The following is a 14079-nucleotide window of genomic DNA, read 5'->3' on the forward strand; positions in this document are numbered from 1 at the left end:
CAGAATAATTCTGGGTGACTAATAGAAGATCATGTTCTTTTTTCCAAGGTCACAGGCTACTTATGGTTTTCTCTATTCCCACTGGAAAGAACTTGCCTGAGAATAAAGCCATCACAATAAAGAGGGAGTCAAGTATTTTTTCTTAAGCTCTACTGAAGCTGAGTTTGTCACTTGCAACTGGAAGAGTCCTGACTAATACAAAGAAATGGTCAATGAGTTATTTTGAAAAAATAATAATATACAGAGAGCTGAAGATGACTGAGAATGAACCACAGAAGAGTAGGAAATATACTGAGGTTTAAATATAAATAGGATTTGGATTTGGATAGACAAAGAGAGAGTTGGGCATTTCAATATAGGTGTCGTCAAAAGCAGAGATATACAAAAGAACAAACAATCCTCAGGAGACTAATGAGAGTCTCCTAGTCTCCTAGTCTAATGAGAGTTGTGCAGTCAGATCTAAAGAGAAAAATAACAATTGAATATACTAAGTTATTCACTTTTTTTTTGTCTTTTGCTATAACAACTGGATGTCCCTAAGATAAAACAGACAAATAAACAAATGCTATATCTGAAGTTGACTTCTCAAAAGCTCACAAAGCACAATTTGCATTGTATATAGATTCTCCCAACTTAAGGTCTTCAAAACACAGATTCTTCAAATAAATGTTTTAAAATAATTCTTTCTGACCACTCATAAATGGCAAGAGTGATACTATAAATGGGTCTCAACTGGGGGTAATTTTGCCGCTGAGGGGATATTTGGCAACGTCTACAGACAGTTTTGATTGAGACGATGTGAGAGTGTAATTAGCATCTAGTGACAAAACCAGAGATATTCCTGAACATTCTACAATGCACAAGATAGCCCACAACAACAAGGAATTATCCAGCCCAACATGTCACCTTGATAGGTTGAAAAACCCTGCTATAATCCCACTTTAATACTAGGTCCTTAAAAGTGCCTATTACTTTGAAATTAAAATTACAAGGTCTTAAATTCAGTTTTAATACACCTCAGAATGTTTTCAGTATTCTAATCTGTTTATACTTAAACAAATTAACTATAAAGCAAAAAACAAAGACATTAAAACATCTAAAAGCTTTTACATTCACCACTTACATCCCATTAAATAGGAAAAAAGTTCTAATTTTTACATATCTACTCACACTTTCCCTTATTTGTGCATCTAGAAGATAGTTGTAGGGACAAAGTACTATGTCAGCATCTTCTTTTAGTTCTCGTGCTGTGTAATATGGACATGCCTTTACTTTTTTCCCCAAGCTGACAAGTTCTTCTATATCCCAGGCCTTGCACATCCCTGGGAGAGTCTGTAATGTGTGTTGATCTCTGATTTTATGAACACCGTGATAAAAATAGCAGGATTTGCCCTAAAAACAAATATTCATAACTTAAATGTGAACCAATACTGGACTAGAACAAATAAAACAAGTTTATCTCAGAATTTTAGAACATCATTAAATCCACAAGGCACAGATTTTATAGAGGAGCTAAATTACACCATATCTACAATCACAACCATCTTAAAGAAACTATATTAGTTGACTTAATAGAGCTCCAGATCAGTATAGCAACAGATACCTCAAATTAATTTGAGATGTATATTTTTAAAATTATGTTCTTTGTGGCTTTATTCTGATTAAAGTGATATTAGGCAAAAATATTTCTGGAAGGACACACAAGATATCTATCACTGGTTGTGTTAAAAAAAATGAGAGCTGAATGATTTGGGGACAGGGGTGGGAGAGATTTTTCTCTATAGACACTTTTGTATCTTTTCAATTTGAGCCATGACACAGTATTACTTAATCAAATATAAATAAGTAAAAAGGAAGGAAGGAAGGAAGGAAAGAAGGAAGGAAGGAAAAAAGGAAGGAAGAAAGGAAGAAAAGGAGGGAGGGAGAGAAAAAAAAAAGGAGGGAGGGAGGGAGGGAGAGAGGAAAGAATGTCCTAGGAGAAAAAAATAATAAACTAAGAGTGTTCACTACAAGATACTGGGAAAATACAAAAGAATATCAAGAAAAACCTAAATTATCTATAATTCCATCACACAAAGAATGTACTATTAACATTTTGATGTATTTCATTTCATATTTCTTCTATACCTATGTAGTATATATGTATATATCTTTACAACGTGACCCAATATTAAAATAATTAGAATGAAGCATATTTTCCCCAGGCATTGAGAATTATTAACAATCTAGCCAAAGTAAATAAATATTTTTTTATAAAACTGGGATCACTTTTTCTCTTGTCCTATTTTATTAAAACTCCCATAAGAAATATTCTCTCACATCACTATTTTTTCATTGTTGCCCATATATGCATATTGAAATAATGTGCCATAGGTGACGAATCAGTTTTATTGAGCATTTAGATTGTTACCAATTTTTGCTTTAGAAATAATGCTGCAATGAGCATCTGTACGCCCATTTCTAAATATTTTCTTAATATATATCTTTAGAAATGGCATTATAGAATCAGAGAGTATAAGGTATTTTTAAATTTCTAAATTTCTTGAAAATCACCAATTTATCCTCCAGAAAGTATATATCATTTTACATTACTATTTTTCCACAACTTTATCAATATTAACATTATCTTTCCTTATCTTACCCTATTTTAAAGGTAAAAAAATAGAACCCTTTTGTTTTGATTTGTATTTTTTATACTTTCTAGCAAGGTTCGGCATAATATTGCATGAACATGAACAAACTTCAACAGTAATTTACATCTCTTCTTTCATGTACTAATGTCCTTTGGCATTCTATTACTGGAAGTAAAAAATTTTGTAACATACACTAATTAAAAAATAAGATGTTTGATAAAACCCAGCCCTAGCAAGGGTGTGTTGTATCCTATTAAAAATGTATAAAATTAGTAGAAGTATAAATATACACTATTAGTGAAGGACATGGGCAATTTGTCAATACACATCAAAATTTTATATATACACACACAGCATTAATAGCCAAAAAATTGGAAATATACCAAATGTCTACCAACAGGGGACATATTAAATAAATTACGGTAAATTCATACAAAAGATATAGCCCTTAAAAATGAGTTAGATTTATCTGTGTGCTAATATGTTTAAGCTATTAAAAGAATATATACACATAAATTATAGCAAATACATATTTTAAATATTTTGGAAGAATATACATAAAACTTTACAGTAGTAAAGTAGTTCCCTGGAAGGGTTAAGAGGGTAGAAAGAGCTGGAAAGAAAGATATTCTCTATTTTATGTCTTTCTGTAATTTTGAGTCTTCTAACCAAGTACATGTTATTACTTTTGTTTTTCCATTGTCATTTGGGACTAAGGGGTAGAATAATGGGTCACTTTTATTTTAATTAATTGCACATATCAATAAAAAATTCAAATGTGATTTTGAAATCCAATACTTATCCTTCCAGTTTGCTGTCCTTAACAAGTGAAAAATTATATATATATTTTATACATAACATATATATATGCTTTACATACATGCATATGCTTATAGATATACATATCTATATCTGTATCTAATTTTGCATTTTTAACTATGAACTATCCAAAGGCAGACCTATGTTTTCAAAACATACAGACATTATTACATATACAAAAGCACCTAGAAATTGCTAGAAATGGAGTATAACATAAAAGCTTCATAAGCTTTAAGAGAATGTCAGCAAATCCAAGGACAATGCCTGATGAACTGAGGACTACTAGTTCTCCTAAAGTTTTGTATATAGTCATGTTAAGGAAAACCACCTGTTGGTCCACCAAGGTATTAAAAATAAAAATGGGGAGAAAGGGCTCACCCAACCTTCTTTATTTAGTACATTTTTAAATATTATGTTCATTTACTTTGTCTAACCTCTACTACTCTTTTTCACCTTTCATGCTATGTCAACTTCCCCATACCATAATGCCACCTTCTGTTTTTGTTTCTAGTGTAATCAAAATGGTTAGGAGTGAGAAAATCTGCCTCCTTGCTAATTGTCTGATATTGGGCAAACTTCAGGGCCCATTTTTTTCATATGACTAGGCCTAAAAAGAGTAGTTGAACCACAAGCCTTTTAAGATTCCTCTGATCCACTGATTATCATTTCTAAGGTTCCTTCCAGCTCTAAAATTTTATGATTCTGGGGTCCAGAGAAAGGTGGAGATGTGCCAAGTATCTTTCATTACAAGGTTAATATAGATTTGAGTTTAATAATATATTCACCATTTCTTCATTCCAAAATCTTCCGTACTATTCCAAAAACTTATATTTGTACAAACGATCACTAAGGTAGGTGCCTTCAGAGTCTAGTTTAGAAACTGTTAAATCTCATCTTAACAAAAATAGATTATTATTCCAAACCTAGAATAAATTTTTTAGAATTATTTCTGGGGCTAGTTAAGATTATTGTTTTCTTACTTGAAACAAAATGAACTTTTAACAGATAAGTGCATTATTCTTCCAGTATAAGGGCACTTTAGTAAAAGAAACAGTGAACAAAAACACATGTGCCTTTGGATCGAGCCAAAAAATCAGAAAGTTTACACTTTAAGGGCACTTAGAATGACACTCCTGTGCAGGCTGATAGCAAAACCAGAAAAGCTCATCCATTTTAGCAGTGTAACACAACCCTGAGGGGAGTCTGTCAATTGAAGCGTTATCACACTTTAAACTCCTTTTCACTCAAACTTTCAGTTATCTATCATTTGGCTTTGGTAATTCAGTCATAGTAAACACAGACACCTATAGTAACTTTGTAATTGGCCCTCATTACAATACCAAATTACCCTGAGGGCTTGCAAACAACAAAAAAAAGAATGTTCACATATGCCTATGAGCTAAGCATTCTGAGGCAGAATTAGGTTCAAGACAAACAACTACCAGCAGGTATCTTCAATTATTTATATCACTAATATTCAAAAACAAAAGACTTGTTTACTTTAAAACAAACTAAATGCCAATGAAAAATTCTGAACATTCAAATCTACTGAATTACTTTTTACTTTTATGTGATTCAAACTTATAAAATGATCAATCAAAAAACATCGAGCACTACAAGATTCTAGAGAATTACATAAGACTTTGCTTGCAATGCATGATCTTAAACATTATAATTGCTTTTAGCAATGACATAACAAATAATTAGTTACCTGTAATTTTCCCAATAACAAGTAATTAAAAAGACAATTCCAGCAAGTCTCCTTGCATAGATTACAAAAACAAAAAAAATAAATTTCAAGAATTTGAGGACTCCAGTAGATCAATTAGCTATTTATGGAAAGAAGTCTACTTAGGCATAAAATTTATGGGGTTTTATTATGAAGAGCCTTTTCTCTATTTTACTTTTTTAGCATTTGACTTTTTCATATTTTCATCTCCTTGAAGAGAACTTTTTAAATATATAATGAAGAGATTTCACAGTTCCTCAGGTAAAAAGAACTTACGCGAAAATAAGTATAAATAGAACGTCAACAATGGTTTTGATTTAATAATCTGCATTCTTTTCCTGGCTCTGAACAAGTCACTTAAAGTTTTTCCACTGAAGTTCCTTAGTACTTATACTTCATAGTCACATGTCTGAGTATCTATTGAAGCATCTTTTGAATATCCCCAAACAAATTTTGAATAAATTTGCATTTAATAAAGAAAAGCATAATATAAAATGATTTATTTACATTAGAAGGTGATTTATCAAAAAGAAACTCTAGGGGCTATAGACCTCATAGCCTTTTGTGTAGAATCAACTCTGACAAAATGCTAGTGAAAGATAGAAAAACTTTCAAAATACATTAAAATGTCATTGTGATTTCATATGCTATCAATTTATGGTTCACCAATAATTTCTGGGTGTAATTTCAGACTTGCAATTTTCGTTTTAGAGTAAACTGGTTATCAAACCGGTACGCAGATTATCAAACTAATACTCTGGCAAAAATCTGTTTAAAAATCATGTGTCTTAAAAAAAAAAGACCACACAGGTCTTTAGTAAGAAAGACTTCTCTATTTCCACCTAGCCCAAATTCATGTTATTCTTGATTTCCTTGGAAAACTTCAAAACCACCAATGACATATACTTAAAATTAATAATGTAATTTGTCTGGAAAAAGAAGTTTGTGCTGAGCAAAATTATAAGGCAGAATAATCATTATGTTTCTCATTCAATTAAAAAACATTTTAAAATTTGCCCGGAGAGCATAAAATATCTTCCTTTGAAGATTTTAAATATGTAAACTATATTAATTAGACCTAATTAAACTAAATCATTTAAATACTTTTATCTCCTCATATGACATTACCTATGTTTGGCAATTTTTGGTAGAAGGGCTTAGAAGTAAGAAGATATCTGATTAAAATGGAAATTAATTTCAAGGAATTAAATATCCCCAAGCTTTAAGACTAAAACTCAAAATATTAAACTTGAAATAAATTTTTCTTATAGTAAAATTATTTTTCAAAAAACATCAATACGAGCAATTAATTTGATTTTTGTAAGTTATTTGAATATCACTGAAATATACATATAAAACAAAATGAACACATAAAAAATTGAGTAATTTTAATCTTTTCAGCCTTATTTTTTCTCTAAAACAAAATAACTTTACTCACATTTTTTCCATCCAGCAATTCCATGCACTTTTCATTTCTGTTGAAGTTACCTACTACTTCAGGATGGACACAAGTATGATCCCTGCTGGAAAGAATAGTCATTGGGACCCCTGAGTATGCTGTCCTCCGGAGCTCTCTAGTAATCTGAGCAATCTGCTTGTGTGTACGTGTCCCAAAATATATTTTTGGTATCTTGGATATTCCTCCATGATTCTTCTTAATGGCATTTGAAGAATCTTGATTGTTTCCTTGTTTAGCAGAACAACAGCACCTAGAGCACTGACCAGAGAGCTGTACAAAAGAAAGAAAAGATAACTAATGTCTGGACGACCATAAGAAATATTATCAAACCTTTCATAGAATCACAACTATAGGTAATGAATCACAACTGTCTACATATATATAAAGAGAAATTTCAAGATATCATTTAAAACTTGCCATTAAAGAAAAAAACTACAAGTTCCATTTCAAATTGGTTCTCTTTCACTCTTAAAAGTTATAAATGATATTTTCATACTTGCACTGGTTTCTGACATACCACTACACTTCTCTAATTCCAAATGTTTTAAGTACATTTTAACTTTCCTCTTTCATCAATTATAAAAATAAGACAAAATTGAGGACAATTTTAATTTTTGCTTAGGCTTCAATTGAACTTGTGATATTATAGTTTAGAGTTGATAATGCTGTTTTTGTTTACAGCATAGTCCATTCAAATATCCTATAATATATGAATATTTTAAGAAGTATTTTAAATATAGCTGACGAAAGAATAAAAATATTAAGTTGAATCAAAAGTAACACTAAACAACAAGTGAAGAAGGGAAAACTACTCTCTAGCAAAGGTATGAAAATGAATGCAAATTATTAATATTTAATAATACTTAATAATGAAGGCAGACTGCTTGTGTGGAACAAGTACATCTGAAATTCAATTACCTGTCCTAGAATGCAAATCCATCAGTAAAATTATCATTCAGATAGCTTTTCCTAGACAATGTTACTCGTAATTCAGTTTCATAACTGAAATAGTTACATAAATGTCTCCTTAAACACACTATATGGAACATCAGGAATATAGTCTAACATTTACCTGTTTTTTTTTTCTCTCCTGTTTATAAACTCAAAAATAAAAATTAAAAAGTTTAGTGCTATATATTAGAACCCATAGGTTCTTAATAATTACTACCTAATTACTATATATATGAGGCAGAATGCAGTCTGATTAAGAGAAATACTGTGAAATGGTTAGTTTATAGAAGTGGTCACTGATGGGGATAAAAAGCTAAGTAGCACAGTAGCTTAAGAGAATTTGCACTGAAGAATTTTAGTTTAGTAGAACAAATATGCCATTTAACTGAATTTTTTTTAGAAATTATAATCAGTAAGATTAGCCTTCATAAACAAATGCTAAGTCATAGCATGTTACACCACAATACTGGAGATCAAGCTGTCTTTTAGCCTCAACTCAGTGGAAAAGCAAGTTCAAATTACTCCCAGTCTCGCTCAACCTTGTCCGCCATTAAATATTACAATACATGATAGAATGGATGTAAATGTGACCCTTCTGGAACTGTCACTCACTGGGATAAAAGGTTCACTGATGTGCCAAATAAATAGTCAGTCAAAGCAGATAAAGTTACAGCCATGCTGGAATTGTTACATTCCCCTCTCAGGTTGCCAGTAACAGCAGATTTCATTACAGAGTGCTGCCACATTAAATAGCCAGTTCCAAATATCCTGCCTTCTATATTGAATAATTACTTATTCACTGAAAGGATAAAAAGAAGAGTTATGAATGGGGCTCTTGTCAACACTGAGGCAGGAAACAGCTGACATGTGGTTTATGTTACGTATGTTGCAATATCTAACAATTTATGGTCACACAGAAAATGGGATGCAAATTATATCATGATATTTCTGACTGAATTCTTTTTGGCCTTTGCAATGATCACATTAATTAATTAACATACTAAAAGAATTAAGGTAACTCTAGGCAGCAGAATTAGTTTACTTTTTCATACCTTCAATCTTTTCACTCAATTATGCTATTTCTGTTCCCTATAATCAGTTAAAGTCATCCTGAATATTAGAAAGCCAGGGCCCAATGCATCGTTATACACTATGTGGATATATTATATCCAAGCATAAAAGTAATTCAACAGACTTTTCCCAAGGCTTAGAGATTATCTATTTTTTGATTTAACACTTTTTAACATAATTTCCACTTAAAACTTTATTACCTACACCTTTTAATTCTATTTTTCCTGACCCCAAAATTTAAACAACACAGAAATAAACAAAACAAATTAGCCCCCACCACAAATAATTCATTATAATTTGCAGACCTTCACATATGTATAAATACATTTTTTTCAAATAAAAAGGGATGCTACAGTACAGCTTTATAACTTGTTGCTTTGTATTCAAACTTTTTAATTTTTCAAAGGGGTGAATTTGGCACTAATAATTTAAATAAAGGATGTGCTATCTTAAAATGTTACGCTCATAGCTGTGCTAACAAAAACAAAAGATCAAGAACTAGTTTCAGAAAATTTTTCCTACGAGAGCAGCTTTATTTAGGTACCTTAAGTTTGCTTTTCATTCCATAATTGAGAAAATTACAAATCATGGCTAATTTTATTTTAAACATGATTTTGTTTGTTGTTTTAAGATCTGAAGTGCTCTGAAATAATTAAACCACCTATGGACTTAAGGTTGGCTCCTCAAGAAGATGATTTTTCAGTGGGTTGTTAGGCAAGTAGAGTAGAAAAAGGAAATTAAGAAAGAAAGCTGATTCTTTTACTTTTGTTATACTAAAGAATTATCTCTTCAGGAGTGATCTATTGAAGTTTCCATTTAAAGGATTCAAGCACAATCATATTTGAGGATGGAAAACACTAAATGTTTTCCATTGAAAAAAGGCATCATTTAATAACAAAAGAGAATTTGTACCCAAATCAGCAACTTTCAATGGTGTAAGAAAACTAGAAAAAGAATTCTGAAAATAGCAATGTCAGGAAGTCATAATATCCTCCAATTCAATTAAATGCTAACACTTTAAAAGATAGATACAACACTTTAAGAAAGATAAAACACATAGGCTTTCCAAAACCTATAATCTCTAAGACCTGTAAGTGGCTACAATGAGTGGCAGAACCAAACTCTTTTAAGAGATGGCTGCTTCTTCCATAGCTAGAAAATGTCTAGAGTCCTTTTACTTCCACAAAAGGCAAGAAAACCCAACCCAAATAACAGTATAAATCTATTATTTAAAGAGAAATACATGTGGGTGTGACAGCTGTATTATTTCCATATGCAATTGTAGCCAAATCAACAGTAGCCAAAACTGTTCTTAGAAGGTCAGCAACCAAGAATTTTGAGGAAATATTCCACTATCTAACAATTTTTATCTATTCCCTTTCTTTCCTACTATATAGAGACATATATCTGAATTTCTTGAAAGGATGAAGCAAGATTGTAAGATTTGATCTTGAAAGAAAGGCCAACTGCTGAGTCCTTGACAGTAGTCCTTTCACAAAGCTATAACTAGAAGTTCAAGTAGATTAAGATACAACAATGTCAACCTGAAAGTGTCATTACTTTCTCCAATCTCTCACCACAACAACAAAACAATTACTATGACTAAATACTTGAAAATTAAAAATGAGCATGGTGATTAAATAGGTTTAGAAATAGAAAATAACACAGGAATAGTGAGAAACATTCACTGCCAGAGAAGTAATTTTGCTAATTCATAAATCAGGGGAACTTCTAAAAGTAGACTATGAATTAAATTCTAAAAACAGGCATAAAAGGTACATTTAATATGAAAACTAAGTATAAAGAAGTAGAGAGAAAAAGACCAAGAAAATAGCTTAGTTGTATGAAATAAAGGGAAAACTAGGTTAATGAAACAGTATCTTGTACATTTCTGTAACTTTCCTTATGTGGATATATTGTCTTTCAACCACACTGTAAATTCCTTGAGGACAGAAACTATGTCTTGCATTTCTTTATATAATTCATTCATTGAGTTTTGCACATAACTGTAAGTTTAATTTTTTTTAATTGATAAACTGTGGCTAATGTCCCTAAACCAACTGTTGTACCTATACACCACATTTTATTTACCTAACAGATGATTAAGTGATGAAGTGATGTCCTAATTTGAAGTTCTTCACATATCAAAAAGTTACTTCAAAATAAAATGTTAGTTTTTAAAAGAAAAGGTACAGGACAATTTGTTATTTTTTAAGGCCAAAAGAAAAAATCATCTTGTTATGCTAATATTTGGGCCACTTTAGTTTTGAGTGACAAACACATATCCTGATATATTCGTTATTAATAATAACAATCATTTATTAAGGCTGTCCCTGTGCTAAGCACTTTACATGTACTATCTTATTCATTCATTAATTCATTCAAGAAACATTAGAATTTCTGATATATCAAGCCAAGTAGAAGACAATGACAATGATCACCTTATCTCACTGACAAAGAGTGTTTTACTCTTTAATTGTTCCATAAAGTGTAGTTTTGGAGTTTATCAATACAGTTTCACTCATGAATTAAAAAACTGTATAAAGTTAGTGCTCTAAGTGCATTATTTTCTGAATACAACTATAAAATAGTCCTAAGAATAAGCTATGAAATTAATTTCATAAAAAACTATCTTAACTTATTATTACGTAACATTTAAATCAAATATTTTCTAACAAGAAAATATTCCCATTATGTTCCACAAGGGAAAAAAACCAAAAACTCTCAAGAGACTCTTTAGAGCAAGTGTCAACAAACTCTCTATAAAGGGCCAGAGAGAAAATATTTCAGGTTTTGCAGGCCATGTGATTTCTGTCCCTATACATAAAAGTATCTTTTATGATCCTAAAGTAGGCAAGGATATCTTAAACAACACACCAAAAGCACAATGACTGGAAAAAAAAAATCTCACTAAAATGTCAAATTTCTATTTAAAAGGTGACTCCCCTTTACAAAAAAAATAGTAAAAAGGCACAAACTGAGAGAAGATATTTGCAGTGCATAAAACCAACTTAATATTATCCATAACACATAAAGAATTCAAACAAATCTATTTTTTAAAAGAGAACAAAACCAGTAGATGGCCAAGAACAAGAAATCATAGAAAAGAAAAACTGAAATGCCAATAAACATCTGAAAAAATTTGCTAAATTTCATAACTAATTAGAAAATACAAATTAAAGCCATAATTAGATTCTATTTCACATCCACCACATTGGGTGTTAGAAAGCACATGAAAGCAACTTGTAACTGCTGATCCAAGTATAAATTCGCTTGGAGAGTAAATTGGTGACCTAGTGAAATCAAAGAAACAAATCCTCCGACCCTGCATGACACTGGTAGGTATATGGGCTAGAGAAACTCTTGCACATTAACACAGATACAATAATGATATTCTTTGCAGCACTGTTTTTAATAGTGACGAAAAAAAGCAAATTGTATTAACAGAGAATGGATAAATAAAATGTGCGTTTTTTTCACTCAGTGGAATACTATATATAATGAAAAAAAATAATAAAGCAGAGTTCCAAGTATCAACATAGATAAAATATCAAAAAACAGTGTTGAGCAGGCTGAGTATGACTTAAATCAAATATTATTCTCCCCATAAAATTCAAAACAAATTGATGATAGGAATGAAAACATAAAAATTTTTAAGTAGAGAATTAGGAATCCCCATCATGGTAAATAATCCTTACAGCTAAGGACTGTGGTGGACAATGCATTTGAAAAATGCTAAAAGTACTGCAAAGAAAGGCAAAGAAAGCATAGCACAACAAACACACTATTCTGGTTACTCTTCAGCTGCTGAATACCTAGCAGAATACCTTTCATCTTAATCCCGCCTGACCAAAAATTTTCAACCAAGTTTATTAAGAAATAGGTTCTTAAATATAATCAATGGACTGTTATAGACTATTTGAATCACCCAGAAACTATAGACACAAGTTTGTGTGCATTTCTAGAAAGTGAGTCCATAACATTCATCAGGTGCTCAAAGAAGATTGTGACTTATTTGGGTGAGGGCTTTACTCCAACATTTATGTCTGATTTTATATGGAAATCAAATGGAAACAGCGTTTTTCTTTACAACCAACTTGGCCAGATACATTATTCTGTAAAGGAATAAACAAGTTGACAGTGCAAAGATGATTTTATAAAGATTCCTCCACTGCTTCTAAATTCATTTCTTTTGATGTTTGTTAATTACCTAATATTAACATAATTCTAAAACAGTTCAGTAATATTAATTTTTAATTCTATTTTACAGATGAAAAAAGTAAAATCTAAAAAGTTCAAGTTACTACAAAATACACAATAAATTTGGGGAGAGGTTGGAATTCATAACCTTAAATCTTAAATCTTTAACAGGATCGTTTTCATCTACCATTTAACTTGGCAAAAAAGCAAAATATTGCTTTTATTTTATTTGAAAAGTCATGCACATAAAGAGCTAGTGGTAAAAAGCCAATGAACGTAGAATTATACTACAATCTTTGAGGCATAAAAAACAGGGCTTATTGTTAATCTTTATCAACCATTTGCTGTTGTCCAAGCCATCTAAACAGGTACTGAATGCCTGTTGTGCAAAATCTCACATAAGCACACACTCTAGTAAGATAGCAAAACTGACATAACTATACCTTTTCCACTATTCTTTTTAAAAAATTCAAACAGCAGTAGTACTCTACTGTCAGTTTCATGATTAAACTGCACAAAGCAGCTGTTTATCCACTCACAGCAACCAGCAGGTGAACCTGATTCAATATTTATCACAGGCTTTCACAGATCACTGCTAACCAGGCAAACGTTTTAATTAAGCTGGAACTTGCTTCAAAGAGCTCATTCAAGATGTCAATCAGCAGGTAAGGGATCAGATACAGTGTCAGGTGAGAGTGTGTAATACAAATCCACAACTTTCTTCATCCCATCGCTGTAAATTAGCCTGCTCTAAAGTTCAGACTCTGATTGTAACAGACTGCCAGTCTCCTGGAATGTGTAACTGAAGTCACTCAAATTCTATTGTGAAGGTTGTAAGCAATATGTTAAACTGCAATGGGCTAGCACATTAAGACAGATCCTTTTCACGGTTGTTTTTTGATACCATAAGTGTTTGTTACCCTACTCTCCACTTACTGTTTACTTTCTTGCCTAGTGTAAATGGGAATTCCTTAACACAGTTGCCCCAGTTTCTGAAAAGTTTATATTTCAGTAGAATTAATCAAGAAAGACCCAAAATGGTATAATCTTTATCGAAGTTAATACTTGAACAATCTTATTCTATAAGAATTCTCAGTTTAAGATCAAACATATAAAAATGTCCAACCTGCTACAAAGAAAAAATTCTCCTGGATTAACAGCACTTTACACAGATGTGACTTGCAGTGAGTCCTGAGGTACTGTGATGAGTCACACTG

At 31.3% G+C, this 14079-nt stretch overlaps 1 protein-coding gene across 1 annotated transcript in view; it reads right to left on the reverse strand.

The window, feature by feature from the left end:
- Positions 1 to 14079, reverse strand: part of BRIP1 (BRCA1 interacting DNA helicase 1) — a gene marked incomplete at its 3' end in the record, with an annotated part of 148564 nt that overhangs the window by 97740 nt on the left and 36745 nt on the right. The window contains 2 exon segments of the mRNA XM_081027780.1: positions 1171 to 1392; positions 6620 to 6910. Of these exon segments, the coding sequence (XP_080883906.1) occupies positions 1171 to 1392; positions 6620 to 6910 (513 nt within the window).

The sequence above is a fragment of the Rhinolophus hipposideros genome (assembly GCF_964194185.1).
Source record: "Rhinolophus hipposideros genome assembly, chromosome: 20".
NCBI classification, from domain to species: Eukaryota; Metazoa; Chordata; class Mammalia; order Chiroptera; family Rhinolophidae; genus Rhinolophus; species Rhinolophus hipposideros.